The sequence below is a fragment of the Grampus griseus genome, assembly GCF_964374135.1.
Source record: "Grampus griseus genome assembly, chromosome: 15".
NCBI lineage: Eukaryota > Metazoa > Chordata > Mammalia > Artiodactyla > Delphinidae > Grampus > Grampus griseus.
In genome coordinates, this window is record NC_139009.1 from 34,888,412 (window position 1) to 34,915,055 (window position 26,644).

Consider the following 26,644-nt stretch of genomic DNA (forward strand, 5'->3'; position numbering starts at 1 on the left):
AGGAAGTTAAATTGACATATATGGTGATAATGGAATGTTTTACATTTTTATTATCCAATAGAAATATAAAGTAAGACACATGTAATTAACAAATTTCCTAAATAAATAAAATAAAGCTAAAAAGAAATCTCCATTAAATAAAAGAAAGATTAAAAAAAAATCTTCCATAGGGAATTCCCTGGCGGTCCAATGTTTAGGACTTGGCACTTTCACTGCCGGGTCCGGGTTCAATCCCTGGTCAAGGAACTAAGATCCCACAAGCCACATGGCACAGCCAAAATAAATAAATAAATAAAAGAATGCTAAAAATTTCTAATAACATGAATAAACTGTAAAAGAAACAGTTGACATTAATTTTAATGTTGTATTTTATTTAATGCAACATATCCAAAATATTATCATTTCATTGTTGAGTCAGTATGAACAATTACTGAGATTTTTATACTTTTTATACTAGATTTTCAAATAATATTATTGAATGGAGTGTGTATTTTATACTTATGCTACATATCAATTTGGACTAGCCACATTTCAAGCACTCCTGGACAACACAGTCCTATTATTTCCCAGCCCTCTGTCGTTTTCTGAACCATTTGAAGGCAAGAAAATCAGTGTGTCATTGAAATAATGTCCAAATGCCCTGAGCTGGCACACACCATCCATCATTACTATCATCTTCTTGGGAGTCAGTCCATTAAAAGTAATAGCCATATCTGAACAGCAGGCTTCTGCTACTTGCTGAGGGTTACTAGACATTGTCTCTTGAATAAGACATGCAGTAGTTTTGTATTTATAAATAGAGTTCTTCCTTCGGAATCCTCTGCATTTTCTGCAAGAACTCCTGCATATTTCAGGCAGACTGCCAGTTGCTTATCTTCAGATAACTTCCAAATCACACTTTGATCTGCACACTTTTCAGACTTATTCAGAAGTCTGTTAAGTCTTTTCATAGCTCTATACTTAAAACAATTTCTTCTCCCATAGTCACATATTCAAGGTCACCAGATGTTATAGTGTGGCTCAGATAGAAAGGTTGTGATGCATCCCTAGTAAACAGAAGATACTTTATTTTCAATGACAGTAAATGTAGTGGGATGTGGAGGAAAGAACCAGTTGTCATTGTTGCCGTGCTTCCCAAAGACATATTTGTACCTTTTCCTTATCTGTGTCCACATGTCATTTTTTATCTTAAACAAACCATCATTTTTAGTACTGTAGCGCTCTGTTTTGTCACAGTGTTTGGCCTAAGTCTCTTTCAGTACAGCCCAATAATACTCATCATTGGGTTCTACAAGGATGGTAGAGTAAATACAGATACTTTTACTGAGCTCCATGCGTTCCACTTCTGAAATGTTTAAGAAATCTTTTGTGTTAGGTGGGTGAAGGTGATGATGCTCATGGTCTTGAGTTTTATCTGTGTCGAATGGTAATTGGCCCAAACATAGTTATCAAAACACAGCAAATTCTCCCAACCAGTGTACCCTTAAAAAATGATACAGTACACTCATAACAGAAACCATCTTTCAGGCATTGAGAACAGAGCACACCTCATTTGGGGTCCCTGTCACCCAGGCAGTCCAGAGAGGGCAGCTCCCTGCTGGGCCGTTGTAGCTGCAGGAGGCCGCTTCTCTGTGGTTTTCAAGAAGGGGACAGGTCTGGAGTGTCGGCTATGGGGGTGGTACCCAGGGTGCCGTGAGTTTGAGATATTCTGGAAGTTCAGGGCATCTGGGAATATCAGCCAACAATAAAATTGATAGAGTCTGAGCCACAGACTGAGCCACAGACGGCTCTAGTGTTGACCAGACTTCAATACTCAGCAAAAAGTTTAGTTTTACATCCTGGTTGTGTATGATGTTAACTGCACTGGGTCCTATTTAATACTTTCGTTTATTTTACTTATAATATTCATTTTACTATTTAACTCTCCAAACTTTTTTTAATTCCCCACTCTCTAAAATCTCCAAACTTTCTCTTCTCCACAGAACTTTAAAAAAATACCCAGATATTTTTCCATTCTCTGTGCTGTATGCTTTTGTGGACGTGTGTGTTTAATCAGAGTATCTTCTATACTCTTTCCATCATGATCTGTAAGAATTAAAACTCCTCAGTTGTGACATAAACATACCACCTATGGAGCTTATGAGAATACAACACTTTCTGATATCATTGGGACTTTTTTTTTCTATATTAAGCCTGTGTCAATGTATCTTTTTTTTTTTTTTTGCGGTACGCGGGGCTCTCACTGTTGTGACCTCTCCCGCTGTGGAGCACAGGCTCCGGACACGCAGGCTCAGCGGCCATGGCTCTCAGGCCCAGCAGCTCCGCACCATGTGGGATCTTCCCGGACCATGGCACGAACCCATGTCCCCTGCATTGGCAGGCGGACTCTCAACCACTGTGCCACCAGGGAAGCCCTTTTCTTCGTTTTAAAATTTTTTATTATTTATTTTTTATTGAAGTATAGTTGATTTACAATGTTGTGTTAGTTTCAGGTGTACAGCAAAGTGATTCCATATATATATTCTTTTTCAGATTCTTTTCCCATATAGGTTATTACAAAATATCGAGTGTAGTTCCCTGTGCTATACAGTAGGTCCTTGTTGTTTATTTTATATATAGGAATGTTTATATGTTACTCCCAAATTCCTAATTTATCCCTCCCATGCTCATTGGGAATTTTTTTTTTAGCATCTTTATTGGAGTATAATTGCTTTACAATGGTGTGTTAGTTTCTGCTTTATAACAAAGTGAATCACCTATACATATACATATATCCCCATATCTCTTCCCTCTTGCATCTCCCTCCCTCCCACCCTCCCTATCCCACCCCTCTAGGTGGTCACAAAGCACCGAGCTGATCTCCCTGTGCTATGCGGCTGCTTCCCACTAGCTATCGGTTTTACATTTGGTAGTGTATATATGTCCATGCCACTCTCTCACTTTGTCCCAGCTTACCCTTCCCCCTCCCCATGTCCTCAAGTCCATTCTCTAGTAGGTCTGCATCTTTATTCCCATCCTGCGCCTAGGTTCTTCATGACCTTTTTTTAGATTCCATATATATGTGTTAACGTACGGTATTTGTTTTTCTCTTTCTGACTTACTTTACTCTGTTATGACAGACTCTAGGTCTATCCACTTCACTACAGATAACTCAATTTCGTTTCTTTTTATGGCTGAGTAATATTCCATTGTATATATGTGCCACATCTTTATCCATTTGTCTGTCGATGGGCACTTAGTTTGCTTCCATGTCCTGGCTATTGTAAATAGAGCTGCAATGAACATTGTGGTACATGACTCGTTTTGAATTATGGTTTTCTCAGGGTATATGCCCAGTAGTGGGATTGTTGGGTCGTATGGTAGTTGTGTTTTTAGTTAGTTTTTTTCTTTGCGGTACGCGGGCCTCTCACTGTTGTGGCCTCTCCCGTTGCGGAGCACAGGCTCCGGATGCGCAGGCTCAGCGGCCATGGCTCACGGGCCCAGCCGCTCCATGGCATGTGGGATCTTCCCAGACCGGGGCACGAACCCGTGTTCCCTGCATCGGCAGGCGGACTTTCAACCACTGTGCCACCAGGGAAGCCCTATTTTTAGTTTTTTAAGGAACTTCCGTACTGTTCTCCATAGTGGCTGTATCAATTTATATTCCCAGCAAGAGTGCAAGAGGGTTCCATTTTTTCCACACCCTCTCCAGCATTTATTGTTTGTAGATTTTTTGATGATGGCCGTTCTGACAGGTGTGAGGTGATACCTCATTGTAGTTCTGATGTGCGCTTCTCTAATGATTAATGATGTTGAGCATCCTTTCATGTGTTTGTTGGCAATCTGTATATCTTCTTTGGAGAAATGTCTATTTTTGATCAACAAATCAAATATGACATTTGAGGTTTTACTATTCTCTTAGATTTAATTTATTGTTCTCAATATGTGTTAACCAGTGATTTCTAACGTATAGTCCAATGAAGAAAATTCTATTGATGAATACTCATGTAGTATATATTACATTGTATTAAAAATATCAAACCTTTGGTATTTTGTTTGATCCATTTTTAAATATGCCCTGAAAGAGCTTTTAATGTGCTAAATTGTATGAAATCATATTCACTGAAGTACTTTAAATGTTCTTAAAGAATTCCAAAAGGGAAATATGAATTTTTCTATTTTTTATATCTTTTCTCACTTTTCAGATGCAGCAGCTGGAGAGACAAGTTATTGATGCTGAACGTCAAGCAGAAAAAGCTTTTCAACAGGTAGGGTATAGTTTTAGTTAAAAAATTGTTTTCTGCCTCTACCAGTATAAACATTGTTTTGCCCAAAACAATCCTGAAAATAGTCTTCAGCTGTCCTCCTCATTTTATCATTTTTCCTGTTCATGAACTGGTTCCGTAGAGAAAATGGAGAATCTAACTTTGTTTTGCCCCTTAATAAATTTTCAAAAGGACATAAATGCTTCTATTTGGAAGTTTTATCTTATGAAAAAAATCAAATATGACTTTTATGGTTATGCCTAACCATAATGACAGTTTATGTATAAATATGTTCATGGCAGCTTTATTTATAGTAATAAAGAGTTGGAGATAATATGAATGCCATTTTGTAGGAGAATGAATTAGAGAACTGTATCTATTCCATGAAATATTAAACAACAATTAAAAATAACTATTACGGGCTTCCCTGATGGCGCAGTGGTTGAGAGTCCGCCTGCCGATGCAGGGGACACAGGTTCGTGCCCTGGTCTGAGAAGATCCCACATGCTGCGGAGTGGCTGGGCCCGTGAGCCATGGCCACTGAGCCTGCGCCTCCAGAGCCTGTGCTCCACAATGGGAGAGGCCACAACAGTGAGAGGCCCGCGTACAGCAAAAAAACAAAAAACTATTACAAAGAATATATGCAAATATGGAAAAATGCTTAGTTATATTAGGAATAATATTTACAGATTTTTATATTTAACATGATGTTATATTTAACATTTTTATTTTTGTTTTTTTTAATTTAACAACAACAACAATTTGTGTTTGTGGAATTATGGATGATTGGTTTTTTTATTCTGTATATTCATACTTTCTAGTTTTTGATTTTGGTAATACTTTTACTTTAAAAAAATAATCTTTTGATAAATCACTTAACCCTTTCTGGGCCTTGACAACAGTAAAATGAGCGGTTTGGATGAGCCCACCAGCCTTAAAGTTTGTCTAAGGAGCCTAAATTGATAATTTCACATTTTATGAAAAGATCTCTGTCAGATTCAGTCAAGTCAAGAATTTCAGAAGTCTTAAATACAAAATTATTTCTTCCAAGGAGTGTATCTTCAATTTCTTATACTTGCTCTAAGTTTGTCATGTTTCTTCCTTCAGTTTGAGTATTACCAAATCTTGTTTTCACCTAAAAGATTTAATTTTACTCCGTAGATTGTTTTAGTGGCTTGACTAAGTTAACCCAATTTAACCTAATCCTTAATTTTCTTAAATTAATTATACTTGAAGATAAAATCTTAAAACTTTATTATGCAAAATTTCAACCACTACAGGAGCAGAGAACATAGTATAATGAAGCCCTGTCATCACCTTCAGCAGTTAGTTGATGCACAGCTAGTATATACCTCCACCCACTTCTTCCCTACCCTCACACTAGGTTATTTTGAAACAAGTCCCAGATATTATATCATTCCACCCAACAGTATTTCAGCAACTCATCTACAAACAAAGACTTAAAAATCATAGCTACAGTACCATCACCCCACCGAAAAATTACCAATAATTTTTTAAAACCTCAAATGTAGATTTTGATACAAGTACTAGTAGTAATGGTAAGGATGTATGATTTGCTTGTTTTTTGTTTTTTGGTTTTTTTGGCGGTACGCGGGCCTCTCACTGTTGTGTCCTCTCCCGTTGCGGAGCACAGGCTCCGGACGCGCAGGCTCAGCGGCCATGGCTCACGGGCCCAGCCGCTCCACGGCATGTGGGATCTTCCCGGACCGGGGCACGAACCCGTGTCCCCTGCATCAGCAGGAGGACTCTCAACCACTGCGCCACCAGGGAAGCCCTGCTTGGTTTTTTTGTATTTTATATTCTTTAGTTGATGGGACCAAATAGTAATTACTCTACATATATCTATAAAAAGCCAATAATTAACAGTAAAGTCATTAAAGGTCACTTACATTCTAAAAGAAAGACTCTTGTGTTTATATCACTCTCTGTCACTCTATACCAAATGTCTTTTTCTGTGGTGGGCCATATATGTGCGTCCCTATTCAGCCTTCAGCCTTTTGCAGCATACGTTTGTCATTTTGTTGACCTCTCTTTCCTGTCTCCTTCCCTTTCTTTCCCTTTCTGACTTTGGCCTTTCCTGGTGACATCTCTCTTTATTTCTGTACCCATGGCTGTCTCTATACGTTTCTCTGTCTATTCTTTCCTAGCTTTCTTTTCCCTTCCCTTCCCTTCCCTTTTTCTCCTTTAACTGCTCGTATTATAGGAAAAAAAAAAAGAAGGAAATTGAAGATGGTTTTGTTTTGCCTTAAGTTAAAAGTCTAAATTTATATATGCAGCAAATTTATTTAGCTCTGAAAATTAAACTAAATGAAGAATTTTTTAATTTGGGATTTTCATTTTTTTTACCCCTTTGGTTCACTGGATCTTGAAAGAAAAAAGGAATCCCCATTCTCAACTCAAGGGAAGCAAACCGTGGCAGTTTGTAGCCATCAGGGCCCAACCACTGATCTCAATAAGTTAACAGGAAGAATATCTTATTTGAAATTGTCCTTTGAGGATATCAAATGTAAAGTTATTTAATTCTATGTGCCACATTTTTAAGCAAAATTATACAATGATTGGTTATTTTAGATATACTGCCTTAAATCAACACCCCCCCAAAAGAGTGAGAATTGAAGATCTCCCAGAGTTTCTTTATAATCTGTAGATATTTCTTTTTGTCATACACTTTAAATTTATACAGTACCTATTTTTGTTATGTTTCAGAAGAATTTTTTCTTAAATATTTCATAATGAATCTAAAAGTTAACAGGAAATATAAACAGCAGATGAATTCTAATGTACTGACTATATTACTTTTTTTTTTTTGCCTTTGCAAGACTAAGTAAATATTATTAACTTAGAGTAACTGAATCCTTCACTGTCTTTAACAGTTTCTATGGGACTATGGCCTATCTGCTGTTCATGTTGCTTAAATTCATAATTTATCCTTTGTCATTGAGCCATATCCTAAGACTTAAACTGTATTTATACTAACCTAGAAAGAATGTTTCACCACTAAAAGCAATAGTCAGCTGAAACAGCTCAGCTCTACACTTTAGCTTTGTACATTTTTCTCCTTGTTTATTAATGTGTGGGCATCACTTGCATAATCACTAAATAAGTTGCTGATAGAAAAAAGAATTAAACATTCTTCCAGAGAAATCTTGGCAGTCTTTTTACTTGATGCTGTAGTACATCTTTATTGTTATTGTTCACAAATTTTGAAAGCAGTATGTGCAGATCAACCCAATACTACTTATGAGAACTCTTGTGAGGCAGAAAAGCAGCAAATAGCACATTTGGGAGACACTGATAAACAGGATTCCTTCTCAAGTATCTGATTAGTTAGGTATATAATACAATCTAATACACTAATTTATGCTAACCAAAGAGGGCTAGATAATTTCCCCTGTAGGAGTTTGTCTTTTCAATTCTGTCTTTCTGGACTCAGTCGCTTGTGTATATTTGATTCAGGCTTGGTAGGAGTTGGATTTAAATTTCCTTCTGACCATTCTAATATGTGGGCTCATCTGCCTTTTATAAAGTTGGTTCTTAGTATCCAAGTTATTTTTGGTTCTTAGTAAATGATAACTACTCAGTCATCCTAACGTCCAAGACCGTGTAATGATTTGCTTCATTACATGGAAACCTACTTTATCCAGTGATGTTCCCTTTCACCTTCAGTGAGAATGGGCCTGGCCTTACTGCATAAATTTTGGAGCACTATGCTGAAATAACTATGTTTAAAATATGATTAGAATGATTAATTAATTTGCGATAAATTTTAATTAACTGGAAAATGGTCTGGGATTCAAAATACTCTTAACAGTTTCATCATTGTATTTTGGAATGATTAAGTATCTTTGTCATGTCACTGCGATACTTATACAGGAATAGAAACTTACACCCCCCACTCAAAAATATAGTCACATCTTGATTACCTGTAGTGGGGGAGGGAGGGATGAAGTTAGAAATGAGAAGAAGGAAATATTGATATGGATATTTACAATGCGGAAAATATTGGCAGTTTCTGCTTTCTCCAGGATAGACAAGAAAATGGAAAATAGCATTGGAAGTTGTGTCAGGGTCCCCAAGACTACCCTCAGGTTTGATGATTCACCAGAAAGACTCATGAAATCCTGAAAAGCTGTTATACTCATGGTTATGGTTTATTACAGTGAAAGCATACAGATTAACATCAGCAAAGGAAAAATGCACATAGGGCAGAGTCCAGGAGACACCAGGTACGAGCTTCCACTTGTCCTCTCACAGTGGAATTGCACAGGAATGCACTTGGTTCTCCCATCAGTGATGTGGGACAACACATATGAAGTATTGCCAACCAAGGTTGTTCATCCGAGGGAGAAGGCGGAAGATGGCGGAAGAGTAAGACGCGGAGATCACCCTCCTCCCCACAGATACACCAGAAATACATCTACACGTGGAACAACTCCTACAGAACACCTACTGAAGGCTGGCAGAAGACCTCAGACCTCCCAAAAGGCAAGAAACTCCCCACGTACCTGGGTAGGGCAAAAGAAAAAACAGAGACAAAAGAATAGGGACGGCACCTGCACCAGTGGGAGGGAGCTGTGAAGGAGGAAAAGTTTCCACACTCTAGGAAGCCCCTTCGCGGGCGGAGACTGCGGGAGGCGGAGGGGGGAGCTTCGAAGCTGCGGAGTGCACAGCAACGGGTGCGGAGGGCAAAGCGGGGAGATTCCCGCACAGAGGATCTGTGCCGACCGGCACTCACCAGCCCGAGAGGCTTGTCTGCTCACCCGCCGGGGCGGGCGGGGCTGAGAGCTGAGGCCGGAGCACAGGGAGAGGACTGGGGTTGGCGGCTTGAACATAGCCTGAAGGGGTTAGTGCACCACAGCTAGCCGGGAGGGAGTCCGGGGAAAAGCCTGCACCAGCAGAAGAGGCAGGAGACTTTTCCTTCCCTCTTTGTTTCCTGGGGCGTGAGGAGAGGGGTTTAAGAACGCTGCTTAAAGGAACTCCAGAGACGGGCGCGAGCCGCGGCTAAAAGCGCGAACCCCAGAGACGGGCGCGAGCCGCGGCTGAAAGCGCGGACCCCAGAGACGGGCGCGAGCCGCGGCTGAAAGCGCGGAATCCAGAGACGGGCGCGAGCCGCGGCTGAAAGCGCGGAATCCAGAGACGGGCGCGAGCCGCGGCTGAGGGCGCGGACTCCAGAGACGGGCGCAAGCCGCGGCTAAAAGCGCGGACCCCAGAGGCGGGCGGGAGACGTTAAGGCTGCTGCTGCCGCCACCAAGGGGCCTGTGTGCGAGCACAGGTCACTCTCCACACCCCTCTTCCGCGGAGCCTGTGCAGCCCGCCACTGCCGGGTTCCCGGGATCCAGGGACAACTTCCCCGGGAGAGCGCACAGCGCGCCTCAGGCTGGTGCAAAGTCACGCCGGCCTTTGCCACCGCAGGCCCGCCCCGCACTCTGTGCCTCTCCGTCCCCGCCGGCCTGAGTGCGCCAGAGCCCCCAATCAGCGGCTCTTTTAACCCCATCCTGTCTGAGCAAAAAACAGACGCCCTCCAGCGATCTACACGCAGTGGCAGGGCCAAATCCAAAGCTTAGCCCTGGGAGCTGTGAGAACAAAGAAGAGAAAGGGAAATCCCTCCCAGCAGCCTCAGAAGCAGCGGATTAAAGCTCCACAATCAACTTGATGTACCCTGCATCTGTGGAATACCTGAATAGACAACCAATCATCCCCAATTAAGGAAGTGGACTTTAGGAGCAAGATCTATGATTTTTTCCCCTTTCCTCTTTTTGTGAATGTGTATGTGTATGCTTCTGTGTGAGATCTTGTCTGTATAGTCTTGCTTCCACCATTTGTCCTAGGGTTCTATCCGTCCATGTTTTTTTTTTTAATTTTTTTTCTTAATAATTAATTTTAATAACCTTATTATACTTTACCTTCGTTCTTTCTTTCTTTCTTTCCGTCCTTCCTTCCCTCCTTTAGACAACGAATCATCCCAAATTGAGGAGGTGGTCTCTGACAGCAAGATTTAGGATTTTTCCCCATTTACCTCTTTTAGTGAGGGTGTATGTGTATGCTCCTGTGTAAGATTTTGTCTGTATAGCTTTGCTTCCAACATTTGTCCTAGGTTCTTTCCGTCCCTTTTTTTTTTTTTTCTAAATAAGAAGTTTTTAATTCAATAACTTTATTATACTGTATTTTATTTTTACTGTATCTTCTTTCTTTCTGTCTTTTTTCCTTCTTTCCCTCCTTCCTTCCTTCCTCCCTCCCTCCCTCCCTCCTTTCTTTCCTTCTTGCCTTCTTTCCTTCTTTGCTTCTTTCTTTCTTTCTTCCTTCCTTCCTTCCTACCCTCCTTTCCTTCTTTCTTTCCTCATACTTCTACTAATTCCCTCTACTTTTTCTCCCTTTTATCCTGAGCCTGTGGATGAAAAGCTTTTGGTGCTCCAGCCAGGAGGCATGGCTCTGCCTCTGAGGTAGGACAGCCAACTTCAGGACACTGATCAACAAGAGACCTCCCAGCTCCACATAATATCAAACGGCGAAAATCTCCCAGAGACCTCCATCTTAACACCAGCACCCAGCTTCACTCAACGACCAGCAAGCCACAGTGCTGGAAAACCTATGCCAAACAACTAGCAAAACAGGAACACAACCCCACCCATTAGCAGAGAGGCTGCCTAAAATCATAATAAGGCCACAGACACCCCCAAACACACCACCAGACGTGAACCTGCCCACTAGAGAGACAAGATCCAGCCTCATCCACCACAACACAGGCACTAGCCCCCTCCACCAGGAAGCCTACACAACCCACTGAACCAACCTTAGCCACTAGAGACAGACATCAAAAACAGGAGGAACCACAAACCTGCAGCCTGCAAAAAGGAGACCCCAAACACAGTAAGATAAGCAAAATGAGAAGACAGAAAAACACACAGCAGATAAAGGAGCAAGATAAAAATGCACCAGACCTAACAAATGAAGAGGAAATAGGCAGTCTACCTGAAAGAGAATTCAGAATAATGATAGTAAGGTTGATCCGAAATCTTGGAGATAGAATGGACAATAGATTGGACAAAATGCAAGAATCAGTTAACAAGGACCTAGAAGAACTAAAGATGAAACAAGCAACGATGAACAACACAATAAATGAAATTAAAAGTACTCTAGATGGGATCAATAGCAGAATAACTGAGGCAGAAGAACGGATAAGTGACCTGGAAGATAAAATAGTGGAAATAACTACTGCAGAGCAGAATAAAGAAAAAAGAATGAAAAGAACTGAGGACAGTCTCAGAGACCTCTGGGACAACATTAAACGCACCAACATTCGAATTATAGGGGTTCCAGAAGAAGAAGAGAAAAAGAAAGGGACTGAGAAAATATTTGAAGAGATTATAGTTGAAAACTTCCCTAATATGGGAAAGGAAATAGTTAATCAAGTCCAGGAAGCACAGAGAGTCCCATACAAGATAAATACAAGGAGAAATACGCCAAGACACATATTAATCAAACTGTCAAAAATTAAATACAAAGAAAGCATATTAAAAGCAGCAAGGGAAAAACAACAAATAACACATAAGGGAATCCCCATAAGGTTAACAGCTGATCTCTCAGCAGAAACCCTACAAGCCAGAAGGGAGTGGCAGGACATACTGAAAGTGATGAAGGAGAAAAACATGCAGCCAAGACTACTCTACCCAGCAAGGATCTCATTCAGATTTGATGGAGAAATTAAAACCTTTACAGACAAGCAAAAGCTGAGAGAGTTCAGCACCACCAAACCAGCTTTACAACAAATGCTAAAGGATCTTCTCTAGGCAAGAAACACAAGAGAAGGAAAAGACCTATAATAACGAACCCAAAACAATTTAGAAAATGGGAATAGGAACATACATATCGATAATTACCTTAAATGTAAATGGACTAAATGCTCCCACCAAAAGACACAGATTAGCTGAATGGATACAAAAACAAGACCCTTATATATGCTGTCTACAAGAGACCCACTTCAGACCTAGAGACACATACAGACTGAAAGTAAGGGGATGGAAAAAGATATTCCATGCAAATGGAAGCCAAAAGAAAGCTGGAGTAGCAATTCTCATATCAGACAAAATAGACTTTAAAATAAGGACTATTAAAAGAGACAAAGAAGGACACTACATAATGATCAAGGGATCGATCCAAGAAGAAGATATAACAATTGTAAATATTTATGCACCCAACATAGGAGCACCTCAATACATAAGGCAAATACTAACAGCCATAAAAGGGGAAATCGACAGTAACACATTCATAGTAGGGGACTTAAACACCCCACTTTCACCCATGGACAGATCATCCAAAATGAAAATAAATAAGGAAACACAAGCTTTAAATGATACATTAAACAAGATGGACTTAATTGATATTTATAGGACACTCCATCCAAAAACAACAGAATACACATTTTTCTCAAGTGCTCATGGAACATTCTCCAGGATAGATCATATCTTAGGTCACAAATCAAGCCTTGGGAAATTTAAGAAAATTGAAATTGTATCAAGTATCTTTTCTGACCACAACGCCATGAGACTAGATATCAATTACAGGAAAAGATCTGTAAAAAATACAAACACATGGAGGCTAAACAATACACTACTTAATAATGAAGAGATCACTGAAGAAATCAAAGAGGAAATCAAAAAATACCTAGAAACAAATGACAATGGAGACACAACGACCCAAAACCTGTGGGTTGCGGCAAAAGCAGTTCTAAGGGGGAAGTTTATAGCAATACAAGCCCACCTTAAGAAGCAGGAAACATCTCAAATAAACAACCTAACCTTGCACCTCAAGCAATTAGAGAAAGAAGAACAAAAAAACCCCAAAGCTAGCAGAAGGAAAGAAATCATAAAAATCAGATCAGAAATAAATGAAAAAGAAATGAAGGAAACAATAGCAAAGATCAATAAAACTAAAAGCTGGTTCTTTGAGAAGATAAACAAAATAGATAAACCACTAGCCAGACTCATCAAGAAAAAAAGGGAGAAGACTCAAATCAATAGAATTAGAAATGAAAAAGGAGAGGTAACAACTGACACTGCAGAGATAAAAGAGATCATGAGAGATTACTACAAGCAACTCTATGCCAATAAAATGGACAACCTGGAAGAAATGGACAAATTCTTAGAAATGCACAACCTGCCAAGACTGAATCAGGAAGAAATAGAAAATATGAACAGACCAATCACAAGCACTGAAATTGAAACTGTGATTAAAAATCTTCCAACAAAGAAAAGCCAAGGTTGTTCATCCGAGCCTAGGTGTCCAGGATTTTTATTGGTGGGCAGGGTGGGGAGGGGTCAGTCTTATAAGCACGAAATGCATGCATAACCCACCTTAGCTACTCAACTTCCAGCCCCTCCAGAGGTCAAACTTGATACAGTGTGGCCCATGACCCAGGTAAGTAAACAAAAAAGGTATTCAGTATAAGTATTCAGTATAAGTCACACTGTTAGCATAAACTATCTGGTGTGGCCCAGTATATCAGCTATATAAAGACAGTCTTATCAGGCAGAATATTCCAGGGGCTCAGAGGTTATTTCCCAGCAGACAGTCAAAGGCTAGTTCTTTCTTTGGAATGTACAGGGTTCGAGCACCCCAAGTCTGCTGAATTAACCCTTCATTGCACAAAAGCTCAGAATCAACAAGACTTTCGGGAAATAGCTGAGGAGTGTGCTGAGGGGGTAGGTAGATGCAACCAGAGGCTCTCCTGGAAGTAAAGGAGAAAGGTAGCGTGAAAGTACAAAACATTCCTCAGTAGTGGATATCCACATATTGGTAACTGCAAGAGTTTATTCAACAACTAATTTGAATTCATAGGTGTGTGTTACTGGCCAGTCTCTGAGTCGTTAAATTGTATAATTCAAGTTAAATAAATGGTAAAAGATCTGACCTATGTTCTGTGTACTTGTGGTAAGATATTTTTAAAGGCTGCTTAGTTTTTCTGTAGGCCTCTTAACTTTTCTGCAGATTTCTTATTCATACTAATTGCCAAGGAAGGCTGGTGAATCCTGTGGAACTTGGTCCTAACAGGGCCAGCTGGAAGAAGGTTGCCTGTAACTGCTTTGTGATCTCTCTCCTGCAGAGATGTTGCCACCTTTGTCAATGTTTTTCTTGCCCAGGAAAGTTGTTTATCTAGAAGTAATAGTCAAATGAAACAGTTGCACAAGGCAAAGGTGCAGCCAAGGAGCTCTGACTCTAGCATTCATTCGTAATGAACTTTCAAGTTGAATGTGTTTTTCAGGGAGGAAGAAGGTCCTGGAAAAATAGTTTTCCAGGACCATAGGCCTTTTCTAAGCAATAATAGGACAATTTTATATGGTAGCCCAATGTACATAGGGTGGCTTGCTCCAATTTAATAAAAGGAGACTGTAGATGTCGGTCCGGTAATATTTATTTTTATTAATTTTGTCTTTCTGGAGTATTATGATCTATTACTCCCTCCTTGATGGAGGACTACCATTTTGCACTTGGTCTCTGATCTTCTTTCCCTGCTTCCACAGCTACAGACCTGCATGGAACTGGCTGTACCATTTTAAGACTGACCTTTGGTATTTACTGTCCAGCTCTCTGTCCTGCTCTGGCTTTTTTCATGACAGCATCTCTGATATAGGCCTTTGTCCTTGACCTCTTGGTCTGAAGTTCCTGCAGAAAGCCTGCTATATTATGTTTAAAAATCTAAATCTTAAAATAACTTAAAATTATCATTTGGGTAGTAGAATATATTTCTTCTCCTATTTTTTTGGATCTGCTTTTATTTTCATAGCTTCCAGCCATGTGGGTGGTATTTAAATAGGACAGTTTTGGCATTTGAGTTGAATTTACATTTATACAGTGAACTCACAGATGAAACTTTGTATTCATAGTTAAAAAAACAAAACCAAACTAACCTTAACACCCTCCTTCTAGGAACCCTCATTAATCAAGTATTTTTGAGCTTTAAGTAAGTTCATTTTGATTTTTCAGAGATGTTTTATAAGACTTTTCATCTTAACTATCATCTTTAATTTCTCAAATGCCTTTACATATTTTTCTTCTTTGCCCCCTATAATCTAAAACATTACTAAGATTACATTCTTACCTATTTGGAGTATATAGAATAAAAGTTTTAATATTGTATACAGTGCCCAGTACTTTATTTTCTTTCTTACTAACATTAACATCACACATATCTCTTCAAACATTTCATATGCCCAAATGTGTTTTGCAGAAGATCCAAGCAGAGCCAGTATATCTTAGATATTAAAATTGAGGCACCACAACCCCTAGCCGTACAGCGATCTATTTTATCTTGCTTTATTTTTCCCATTACCCTTATTGCCATCTGTAACAAACCGTGTGATTTTTAGTCATTACAATATTTGTGCTCTCTCTTACCCACTAGAATGTAATTTCTATGCAGGTAGAGATTTGGGGGTCTGCTTTATTCACTGATGTCTTCCCAGGACCTGGTATAGACCTGGCACTTGGCAGGTGTTCATTGAATATTTGTTAAAGTATTGAATCAATAAACCCTCATGGAATGTACTCTCCTACCTATATCTTGACTGTCATACTTTTTTACTCTCTATGATTTCATCATTGGGGTTTTAAGGTTCTTTTTTGGTTTGTTTTTAATATTTATTTATTTATTTGGCTGCGGGTCTTAGTTGTGGCACGCGGGATCTTCCCTGCAGCGCTTGGGTTCTTCATTGTGGAGAGCGGGCTTCTCTCTAGTTGTGGCGTGTGGGCTCCAGAGCACGTGGGCTCAGTAGTTGCAGTGCGTGGCCTCTCTATTTGTGGCCCATGGGCTCCAGAGCGTGCGGGCTCAGTAGTTGCAGTGCGCAGCCTCAGTTGCCCCACGGCATGTGGGATCTTAGTTCCCCGACCAGGGATTGAACCAGCATCCCCTGCATTGGAAGGCAGATTCTTAACCACTGCACCACCAGGGAAGTCCCTTTAAGGTTCTTTTGTTTTACTTTTGCTTTCTGTTGTATATGTGTACCTTTTTCAGCTAAGTTCAGTTTTTTTTCCCAAGATGTGTTATTATACTAGGTCATCCAGTCTGAGTCTTATCTTACCACTCAATGTCTGTACTTGATATTCTTACTTTTTTATAAAGTATGAAAAAATGAGAGCTGGAAGCTTTCTAATTCTATGCTCACATGAAATACTTTGCATATTATCATTGATCTAGTTAACATGTGCATTTCTTTACATGATAGCAATATTATGAGAATCTTTCATGTACCCTCATACACCTCAGGGGTAGCATCACTTAGCAAAATAGTCTTCAGACTTTATAATTGTTAAATACATTAAAACTTGCTGTTCAATGTTTTCCTTTTATGACGATACCTTTTAGGAATTTAATGTTAAAGTAAAATTCTGAATTTAATACTATGATAAATTAAGTACGTGCATAGTTTTAATATTTTATCCTCTGAATTTAGGTACAAGTTATGGAAGAAAAATTAAAAGCAGCTAATATTCAAACCAGTGAATCAGAGACGAGGTTGTATAAAAAGTGTCAAGATCTGGAAACCCTAATACAGGAAAAAGATGACATCATTCAAAACTTGGAACTGCAACTTGAGGAGCAGGTTAGGAAGAATTTGATCATCAAAGAGTCCTAAATATGTGCATTCATTTATACATAATCGCAAAGATTAAAAAGAGAGTCAAAATTTCTAAATTTTGATCAGAAATCTTACTTGGTGACCCCCTAGGACTACATCACATTACTGGTGAAAGGTGCAAGTTAAATACATTCACTTTAAATCCGGGGTGATTCCAAGGCAGTATCTACCACTTTTTGGATGTGACAATACTCCTTAAGTTGGAAACACTTGGTTATCAGCAGGTATTTATGTCTGTAAAATGTTTCCAATAAATTTTTGCTTTAGATTGTTAGGGTGTTGGAAATGTTTATGGAAGGTTAAATTTTAAACATGTGTTTGATTTGACTCTAATCCTTCTGCTTAGAAATGTGTATACTGTTTTTAAACCACTTCATTGAGATCAAGTATAGTATTTAGTTTATTTTTTTTTAGTTTTTAGGAAAAAAATTGCACTAGGGTTATTTACTTAAAAGATCATTTAGTGTCATTTAAACATGACCACTATAGAACTGTTCAATGTTTAATCATTTTTTTCATTTCTCTGGCATCAGTGTTCCTTTAGGTCAGTGGCTTTCAGCCTCCACCCACTAGGATTTATATGATAGTCACACTCTCAGTAGTTTTGTGACCATAACCAGATTTAAAGTTTGGTGGATGTGAGCTAGAGTTTCTCAATCTCTATTTTTTCTGGACCTTCTAAAACTAGCACTTGAGGGGAAAATAAGCCATTCTCCAGAGGAGATTCTGATTCTCCTCTCCCCAACCTGGTTGAACTCTATTCCACTGTTCTAAACCTAGACTATTTCCAGAAATGGTTTATTTTATTGATAAATTCAGTGGATTGATTTTGGTATATGATCTTTCAGAGAAAGGGAATAGCAGATGTTAAAGCTAGAAATATTTATGTATGCTTTTATTATTGTTCTGCTGGACAGCCATTCTTATTTTTTCCTATGTTTGGTAATTTAAAGGCAGACGTCTTAACTTGGAAACAGGTTTTAAATGGACTTGCCTTTTATATCTATGACTGTAACGTTTCCAGACCAGTGAGCTTCTGTTTGAACTAAACAAACTGCTAATGTTATTTCAGAAACAAATAAGGATTCAAGAAGCTAAAATAATAGAAGAGAAAGCAGCTAAGATCAAAGAATGGGTAACAGTTAAGTTGAATGAGGTATTTATTGCCATATTTGTCTTTTCTTTACCTTTTACTTCTTTTGAATAGATAAGTCATCAGAATATCTGAATGAAACAAAATTCTGATCAGTTGGTGGTGCTGCTGGCTTTTGGCAAACATGAGATAGGTAGCTTTCACTTTAATGACTAATGTAATTTTAAAATTAAAAATATTGATAGACCCATGGTAATCAGTGTTAAGTAGCCTCATTCTAATTAGTTGACTAGTTCTAATTAGTTAACTTTAAATAATTAGAGAATATATGTGCATAGCTCATAAAATTAATATATTCAGTATCTGAGAAGTACACATTATTTAGTTTATATGGCAGATTAAATGCCAAAATAATTTGGTTTAAAATAACTTTACAGTGGAAAAGGCATGGGGTGAAAAACATTTAAAACTTTTAGCTCTGGAAACAAATATTAAAGCCATAATTATCTAGGCTGACAATCTGTGCTGATAAATTCATCTGATATTTACTTATTTCTTTTGTATTTTGCTTGTGTTTAATGAGATATTAACATTTTCTAAATGTTTAATTTACTAGTACATTTTAGAAATGTTATCCCTGTATAAAAGAAAACCATTATGTTCTTTTAGCTGGAATTGGAGAATCAGAATCTTCGTTTGATCAACCAAAACCAAACCGAAGAGATAAGAACAATACAGTCAAAATTACAAGGTATGTGCACTTTGGCTAAGATAGCCTAGTTGGATTTATTTGCTAGAATTTTACTATTGAGCGCTTGAAATATGACTTGTACAACTAAGGAACTGAATTTTATCTAATTTGAATTCATTTAAATTTAAATAGCCACATGTCCATATTAGCACAGCTAGACAGTAGTGAATAAACCAAAGGGGGTAATTTGGATGTTTAATTTCAGGTATGTTTACTTCTTAAAAAATCAGTCTTGTTATTTTCTATTTTCATTTTGTGGCATTGTGCTCAATGGTGATTGAAATTCTTACAACCTGAATATTTTGAGCAGAATTTTATAATGTGAATAAACTCTTTGCATTTTCTAATGCTTAGGGCTATTTCCTTTCTTTTTAACTTTAAAGCCAAAGGATGGGTGGTAGAGTTAATGATAGAGATTCACTTAATATGCTATTCGTATGATAGCCACTCAAGTGCACATTTAGCTGAAGAGGAGGTTAAGTCAGCAGGGTGTATGGATAGCCTGTGCTTATTAGACCCATGGCCTAATAGTGCTTTTTAAACTTTTATTTAGCAGCAGAACCCTTTTTAAACAATTTTTTTTTCCTATAGAATCTCAAGGGATAAAATAGGTAAAAAACCTGTACTGGGTGATGGGTCCAGAGTTCTGCAGACTTGGTCTCACCCATGACTCTTCTTTCATTTCTTGCATCCTCTGCAACATTTCCATAAAGCCGTGGGGTTTCCTAGAATGCATTGGAAAAATACTGGCATGGTAGAAAGAACCTGGACTTTGAAGTCAACTTTAATGCCCTACAATTTAATAGCTGTGTTTATATCTCCAATTTTTTTTTTTTTACATCAGTAAAATGGTGACTGTAATAGTGTCTTACTGGTTTCATGGGGGGTTGTTGATTATAGGATATGTGAAAGCACTTTGTCTACTGCATGTTAGTACCTATTGCTGTCCTTTTGTTAAGGCAAAAAATCCTGTTTTCTCTCTCTTAATATTTCTGACATGAGATGTGTGGACGTTTTTCCCACACCAAGCAATTCTCCAATTCTCAACAGACACCGACTGGATGTCCTATAAATTTAACTCAATTCTGACTTATCTACTTGGATAGCACCAGATCCCTCACCCCCACAAAACTACCCACCAGCACCTCCGAGCAGGCACTGAACACACACACAAACACACACTTTGGACAGAGTCACAAGTACAGGGTGGCATCCCTGCTTCTATCCAACAGACTGTAAATCCAAGGTTCCCAAGATCCCTTCCTTGGGTTCAATAATTTGCTAGAGAGGCTCACAGAACTCAGTCAGACAGTTCACTTCCTAGATTACTGGTTTATTACAAAGGATGTAACTCAGGAACAGCCAGATGGAAGAGATGTATGGGGCAAGATACGGGAGAAGGGGCACAGAGCTTCCAGGCTCTCACTAAGTATACCGCCTTCCCAGCACCTCCACATGTTCACCAACTTGGAGCATCCTGAACCCCATCCTTTTGAGTTTTTCTGGAGGTTTCACTATGTAAGCATGCATGATTGATGAAATAATTGGCCCTTGGTGATTAATTCAACCTCCAGCCCCTTTCTTCCTCACCTGAAGTCAGAGGTAGGAGGTGGAGGGTAAGGCTGAAATTTCCAACTCTCTTATGATTTGGTTGGTTCCCCTGGCAACCAGGCCCCATCCTGAGGCCATCTAGGGGCTTTCCAGAAATCACCTCATTAATACATACTCAGATGTGTTTAAAAGGGCTTGTTATGAAAACAAAAGACACTTTTATCGCTCTTAGGACATTCCAAGGGTTTTAGGAGCTGTGTGCCAGGAGCCATGGATGAAGACCAAAATCTATTTCTTATATCACACATCACACATTTCCTCTACCTATATGATGAAAAAAATAGGTGTTCCTATAGTTGATCTGGAATTCCATGTTTATAATTAAAGTTTTAGGTCCTTGTGGTGTTCACCCTCTTTGAAATAGACTGGATGTATTAAGCCCCTTCACCAAATACTGTTTCCCTGATATTCTTAACTTACAATTCTAGTCTTCACTGGCAGCCTTTAAGTCTTGGAGACTAAGGATTATTGATCCTTGGAACCTCGGCTTTACTGGAGAAGAACAGATACAACATATGTAGATATAATATAGTACTTTAAAAATGTATATGTATATATGTGATTACTAAAATATCATGAATTAGTTCTGTGAGCAATGGCAACATGAAAATATTAAAAGATACATCTGAAGGAATACACTATATAAAGGTATTTTTCTATACTCAATTATCAGTTGCTATTTAACTTAACCCTTTGGTGCTCTCCTAGAGTTGAGAATTTAATTTCTTTGGAAACTTTTCTTACTATCACTGGGATCTCCATGCTTTTGATCTTACAAGCAGCAATGTTACAATTCCTAGAAGATGAATTAAACCCATGATTAGGTGCTCGATTAGGTGCTCGATTAATCACTCACCTAGCTGTCTAAATTCTCAATCTAGAGACTGCCCCCTCCCCTTTTTGTTCCTTAAGGAAGTGATTAAGGCTCTCCATGCTGTGGTCACCATAGACCAAGTCCCTTCATCTGCTTTCTTATGAGAAGCACACTAAAAACTAAGATAAGGGCTTCCCTGGTGGCACAGTGGTTGAGAGTCCGCTTGCCGATGCAGGGGACACAGGTTCGTGCCCCGGTCCGGGAAGATCCCACATGCCGCGGAGCGGCTAGGCCCGTGAGCCATGGCCGCTAACAGGAGAGGCCACAACAGTGAGAGGCCCGCGTATCACAAAAAATAAATAAATAAATAAAAACTAAGATAAGTAAAAGTTATTCCAGTGATCATGTGATATTTGCCCCAGTGATCATCTAAATTTTCCTGGGTTGTCTTGGCAACCAAGACCTCAATCCCTTTTTTCTCACTATTGGTAGCAATACCAAACAATCAAATTTTACCAGTACTTGATTGGTATTTACCAGTAGTTGACATTGCAAGAAGCTATAACTTCCTAGTTGTTTATATCTGGATTTTGGTTTGTTTGTTTGAGAACTAAATACTTTTAAAGGGATTAGAAATGTTTCTCTTTGCAGTTAAAAAATAGTTTGTGCATTCAGAATATATAAACAGATTTTAAACACTGGCGTGTGATGCTAGACATTGAGGGGTCATTGTTCCTATACATAAATAAAGATGAACTTCAGGCTTTTTTCTGGTTCAAGGAGTGATTTGTCCACATTTTTATATGCTTTGGTTCTCTGTTTAACAAATTGTTATAAAAAATTCAGATCTTCATTTTGATTAATGATCTTGCAGAAGTTCAAGGAAAGAAGTTGTCCACTGTCTCCACACCGAAGCTCACAGAAGGCCAGCGTCTGAGCAGTCTGACTTTTGGGTGCTTTTTATCCCGAGCAAGGAGTCCTCCTCAAGTTGTAAAATCTGAGGAAACGAGCAAGATATCATCTAAAGAACCTGAGTTCACTGAAGGAAAAGACATAGAAGGTATTTATGGACTAGAGGAATTTACTTTGACATTTTTTTAAAAAAGGAAAAATCATTTGCTAAGATTAATGCAAAGATAGCTTAATTTTCCTTATTTTTTTCCTGACAACTTGATGTTTTATGAGACTATTTCTAAAGAGCAAAACAGCATTTAACTCTGTGTATCTAGTTATCTTGTGTGTTTTTTGAGACTCTCTGCCAATGATTTATAGGAAAAACTGGTTTTCCCTTCTTGATACTTTTTCCTGCAATAGGTAGCAGTAATAGTTAAAATTTTAAAATGTACAGTCATACCTACTTGCTTTAACTGAGTTTTAGAAGTATGAACTTTCTATTCATTATTTATTTAAAATATAAAAAGATTATCTAATATTCAATATGAAATTAAATGTGACACAGCAAACTTATAAAGAAAAAGAACACCAGGTGACAATTTAGTAACTGCTTTGATTTTCCCTTTATTGCCTCAAAGAGGAAAATATTTGCCAGATGTTTAAACTTTGGACCTGTGTGCAAATTTCTACCCTTCTTTTAGTCTTAAAGCCCCTCTAAATTTTGCTTAATTTTGCGGTTGCTGCTTTGCCACCACTAGTATGACTTTTCCCAAATATTTTTGAAAGACTTGAACTTGTATCTTCTCTATTTTCAGTTCCTGCTTCCTTCCTCCAAAGGAGAAAAATTATAGCCCTAAGAACTGTCTCTATGCTTGGTTTTGAAACTGAAAACTATATAATGTTTTTCCATTCAGAAGGCTCCTTTGGTACTTGTTTTCATGCCATTACATGGATTTTTTTTTCTTTTTTGAGACGTCATTTTAGTTTTTTTCCCACTTTCTAATAGTTGAGTACAGCTCGGTTCAGCTGAGGTTGCCTGTACTGCGGTTCTTGCTCATTTGCAAATTTAACAAACTGCCTGATACCAAATTGTGGAGTTTATTTGTTCAGCCTCTGTATCCTTAATTATGAAGCTCCTATCTATATTTTCATGTTTTCAAAGTTTCTTTTGTATTCTTCAATCTAAATTTTTAGTTCACTGTTTATAATGGTTCGTTCTATTAATTATGTTATAAACAATAATAAGCCATATCTAAAGATATTTTTAAAGACTGTTATTTTTTATTGTAAAGACATATTTTATATTTATGATTAAACCAAAAGTAGAGTGAATAAAGCTTTTCTTTGTGTATGTTTTCCTTACGGTTTTGCATATTTCATGTAGTGAAGCTTGGGAACAAAGTTTTTTTTTTAAACTATAGCTTTATATTTATTATGTTTTAATTTATTTATGATAATTTTGAAGTTTAGTAGAAAGAGGGTGTCATTGTCTTTGCCTCTAAAATATAAATGATGATGTTCATTTTTTTAGTGGCTGCTTTCTTTGATAGTCAGTGTTGCCTTATTTTTCATTTTACTTCTCGTATTATCTCGCCCTAGACTATTGTCAGTTTTATTTTTCCTTCATGTTTCTTTGTAAAAAGCAGTTTCATTTTGATATTATTCTATTGAAGTGTAAGGGCTCAGTGTTTTATAGAAAGCTTGTAGTTTTCAAACTTGGGTTTAAAAAAGGCATATGACTAAAAAAGGATAATGTAAATTAATTTGACTCGTGGAAATTCCAGTTTGTACAATGTAGTTATATAAAGCTAAACATACAAAAAGATTGTATGATTAAAGGCAGCATGCCAATATAATGTATGCTTTTCTAGAAATGGAAATACCAGAAAAGTCTGTCGATAACCAAATTCAAGAAAACAACCGAGGTCAGAGAACATTGCATCAAGTGCCGTGTGTCTCAGAGCAGAATCAGAAAACAAGGACAAGCTTTGTGACGGATGGTGGCATATCCCAGAATTCTGGGGCTCCTGGGAGTGACTGGAGTTCCGATGAGGACGACGGGGGCAAAGGAAGATCCAAGTCCAGGTATACGTCCACCCTTTCCAGCCACACATCAGAGGAGGGGGTCCAGTGTAGCAGAATGGGCAGTGAGACGTATCTGACAGCCTCTGATGACAGCAGTTCTATATTTGAAGAAGAGACTTTTGGCATAAAGAGACCAGAACACAAGAAGCTGTATTCTTGGCAACAGGAGGCACAGTGGAGTCCTCTCGGAAAGGGAAATTCTGAATCAAGTAAAAAGGAGCACGATAGTTCCTCAGACGAACTGAATAAAAAATTTCAGTCTCAGAGACTGGATTATTCATCTTCATCGAGTGAAGCCAACACCCCAAGCCCTATTCTGACCCCAGCTTTGAGTCCAAAGCATCCTAACTCACTCACTGGAAAAGGCACAGAACTAGTGCCCCCCTCAAGCCTGCCACTTCCCAAATTAAGGGTTCCTAATGTTTTCAGCTTAAGTGTAGCTCTAGCCAAAAGACACTTAAGCCAGCCACAGTTAAGTTCCGACAGGATGTTTGGTACAAACAGAAATGCTATAAGCATGATCCGGCCACTGAGACCTCAGGAAACAGACCTTGATCTAGTTGATGGCGACAGTACAGAAATTTTAGAGACTATGGACACTAGCTGTGATGATGGATTATTTTCCTACGGCTCCCTGGAGTCCCCGTGTTCCGACGACCAGGAAACCTGCAACTCAGCAAAGAAGGCGGCCTGTGGGAAACCTCCAACTCCTCCCCTGCACCGGTTTCCCTCTTGGGTAAATTATGTGTTGTGTGCAACGCACACACACTCGTTTTTGCTCAACGCTCATTTTCAGGTTTTACTCCACTTCTTCTTCTTTCTTTTCCAGTCTGGCTTTGTTCTGACAATTCCCAGTTTTTAGAATTCAATTTCCCCTTCTCTTTCCCCTGAACCAGTCGAGAAATAAGAGAAGGGTAAGACAAAGCAAGATCAAAATGTTACTTTTATTACTGATAAAATGGATTTTAGAGAATTGGTGGGCAAAGGAGCAAGTACTGCACCTGGGAAAAAGCTAGATTTATTCACCCAGGCCCAGGTAGCGCTTGACCAGCCACCACAGGCTCATCCAGTGAGACCCAGCTCCTCTAAAGCTTACAGTCTAGAGAAAGAACAAATGGTTATTTCCTGCACACAGCTACTTCTCAATAGAAAGGAGAGGGGAAGGTGCCGGGCTTTGCATGTCCGGTTTCTCCTTCTAGGAATCACTGGCTAGAGATCAGGAATGTTCAATTTTTGGAGCTCCCTCCACATGGAAGGAAACATTGGGGTGGGGAAGAAGGGCTCTCTCTAACTGTATAATACTTGTGGGTAAATTCTGGATGAGGGCACTTACTGGTCATCAAGTTCTGAACTTAAGTATTTACTTGATTGGCTTTAAGAGAAATTTAATTTTACTCTTCATGAACTTATAAATCTATTGCTTTAACCAAAAGCATCTTCCTGTATATCTAGAATAGATTGAAATTTCTTCCATTGAAACACTGACCATTAATATAATAATTAACCCATTAATTGTGTGATTCTTCTTAGGAATCTCTAGATTAAAAAAAAATTCTTCCTATATTTGAAACAAAGTGAAATTATCTGTTTTGTAGATTGAAGTTTTCCTTCACATATTGACATAATTTAACCTTTGGCCTCCAGAGAATCATCTGGGTTGTGGGATTTTTTGGTTTTTGGAGTCATGTTCTGTTATTATTTTTTATTTAGTGACCAATGCAACTTTAAGCAAATGAAGGCAACTATGTTTTCCTAGTATAAATTCAGACCTTGAGATGTATCTGCTCTTATTTACTTTTAAAAGAACATTTCATTGCAAAGTCCACGTGAAACCGCCTGCAGTTTATTACTAAACTCTGGATAGCATAAAAAATGGACATTATTGGCATGTGAATCTCTGGAATTCCAACTATGTTACCCTTTAGGCAGTTAGGAGTTGAAATTTTGCTTCTTTCATTATGTTGAGATTGGCAGAGATTTAGGTTAGACATTCACTTTCATTTTATTTGGCAAACCATTTTTACTACTTTTTTGCCTTTTTCTCTTCTTGCCTTCTGAAACTATCCAGTCCTGAAAAAGTAGTACTGCTTTGCAAAAGCCTTCTAGCAAACTGGCCAAGTTTGAGGTTTTATTTCTGCTTGTTGGGTATTTTCAAGTTTCAAGTTAAAGAGATACATTCTAGTCACCTCAATTTATGAGAGTTTAAGGATTTTTAAGAGTTTACTTTAAGGCATAGACCATTCTTATTGAACTGGAATATCATTCTAAAATACAGTAGTCACTCTAGCAGGACAGCATGTAATGATTCAGGAGCACCTCTGATGCTCAACTCCTTAGAAAAACAGGTGATACCCACTGTCCCTGGTCCCATGGCTCAGCTTGTCCTCTACTGTCTACAGTGACTGTCTGCTTCTCTCATGACTGCTAACTACTCTCCTTCGCTCTCTCATGGCTTGTAAGTGCCTCACTTACTGCCTTATTTTTATATGTCTTTTTGTT

General features: G+C 38.5%; 2 protein-coding genes across 2 annotated transcripts in view; one reads left to right on the forward strand and one right to left on the reverse strand.

Moving 5' to 3' along the window:
- Positions 1 to 26,644, forward strand: part of PLEKHH2 (pleckstrin homology, MyTH4 and FERM domain containing H2) — a 110,600-nt gene that overhangs the window by 27,614 nt on the left and 56,342 nt on the right. The window contains exons 3-8 of the mRNA XM_082672362.1: positions 4,185 to 4,247; positions 16,712 to 16,861; positions 17,970 to 18,053; positions 18,660 to 18,741; positions 22,041 to 22,226; positions 23,932 to 24,881. Of these exons, the coding sequence (XP_082528488.1) occupies positions 4,185 to 4,247; positions 16,712 to 16,861; positions 17,970 to 18,053; positions 18,660 to 18,741; positions 22,041 to 22,226; positions 23,932 to 24,881 (1,515 nt within the window). The remainder of the gene's footprint in view (positions 1 to 4,184; positions 4,248 to 16,711; positions 16,862 to 17,969; positions 18,054 to 18,659; positions 18,742 to 22,040; positions 22,227 to 23,931; positions 24,882 to 26,644) is intronic.
- On the reverse strand, positions 532 to 2,014 carry C1GALT1C1L (C1GALT1 specific chaperone 1 like; the record flags this gene model as incomplete). Its single annotated transcript, XM_082672149.1, is given in 7 exon segments — positions 532 to 782; positions 785 to 952; positions 955 to 1,067; positions 1,069 to 1,244; positions 1,248 to 1,413; positions 1,415 to 1,520; positions 1,999 to 2,014. Coding segments are annotated over 7 exon segments (996 nt in total).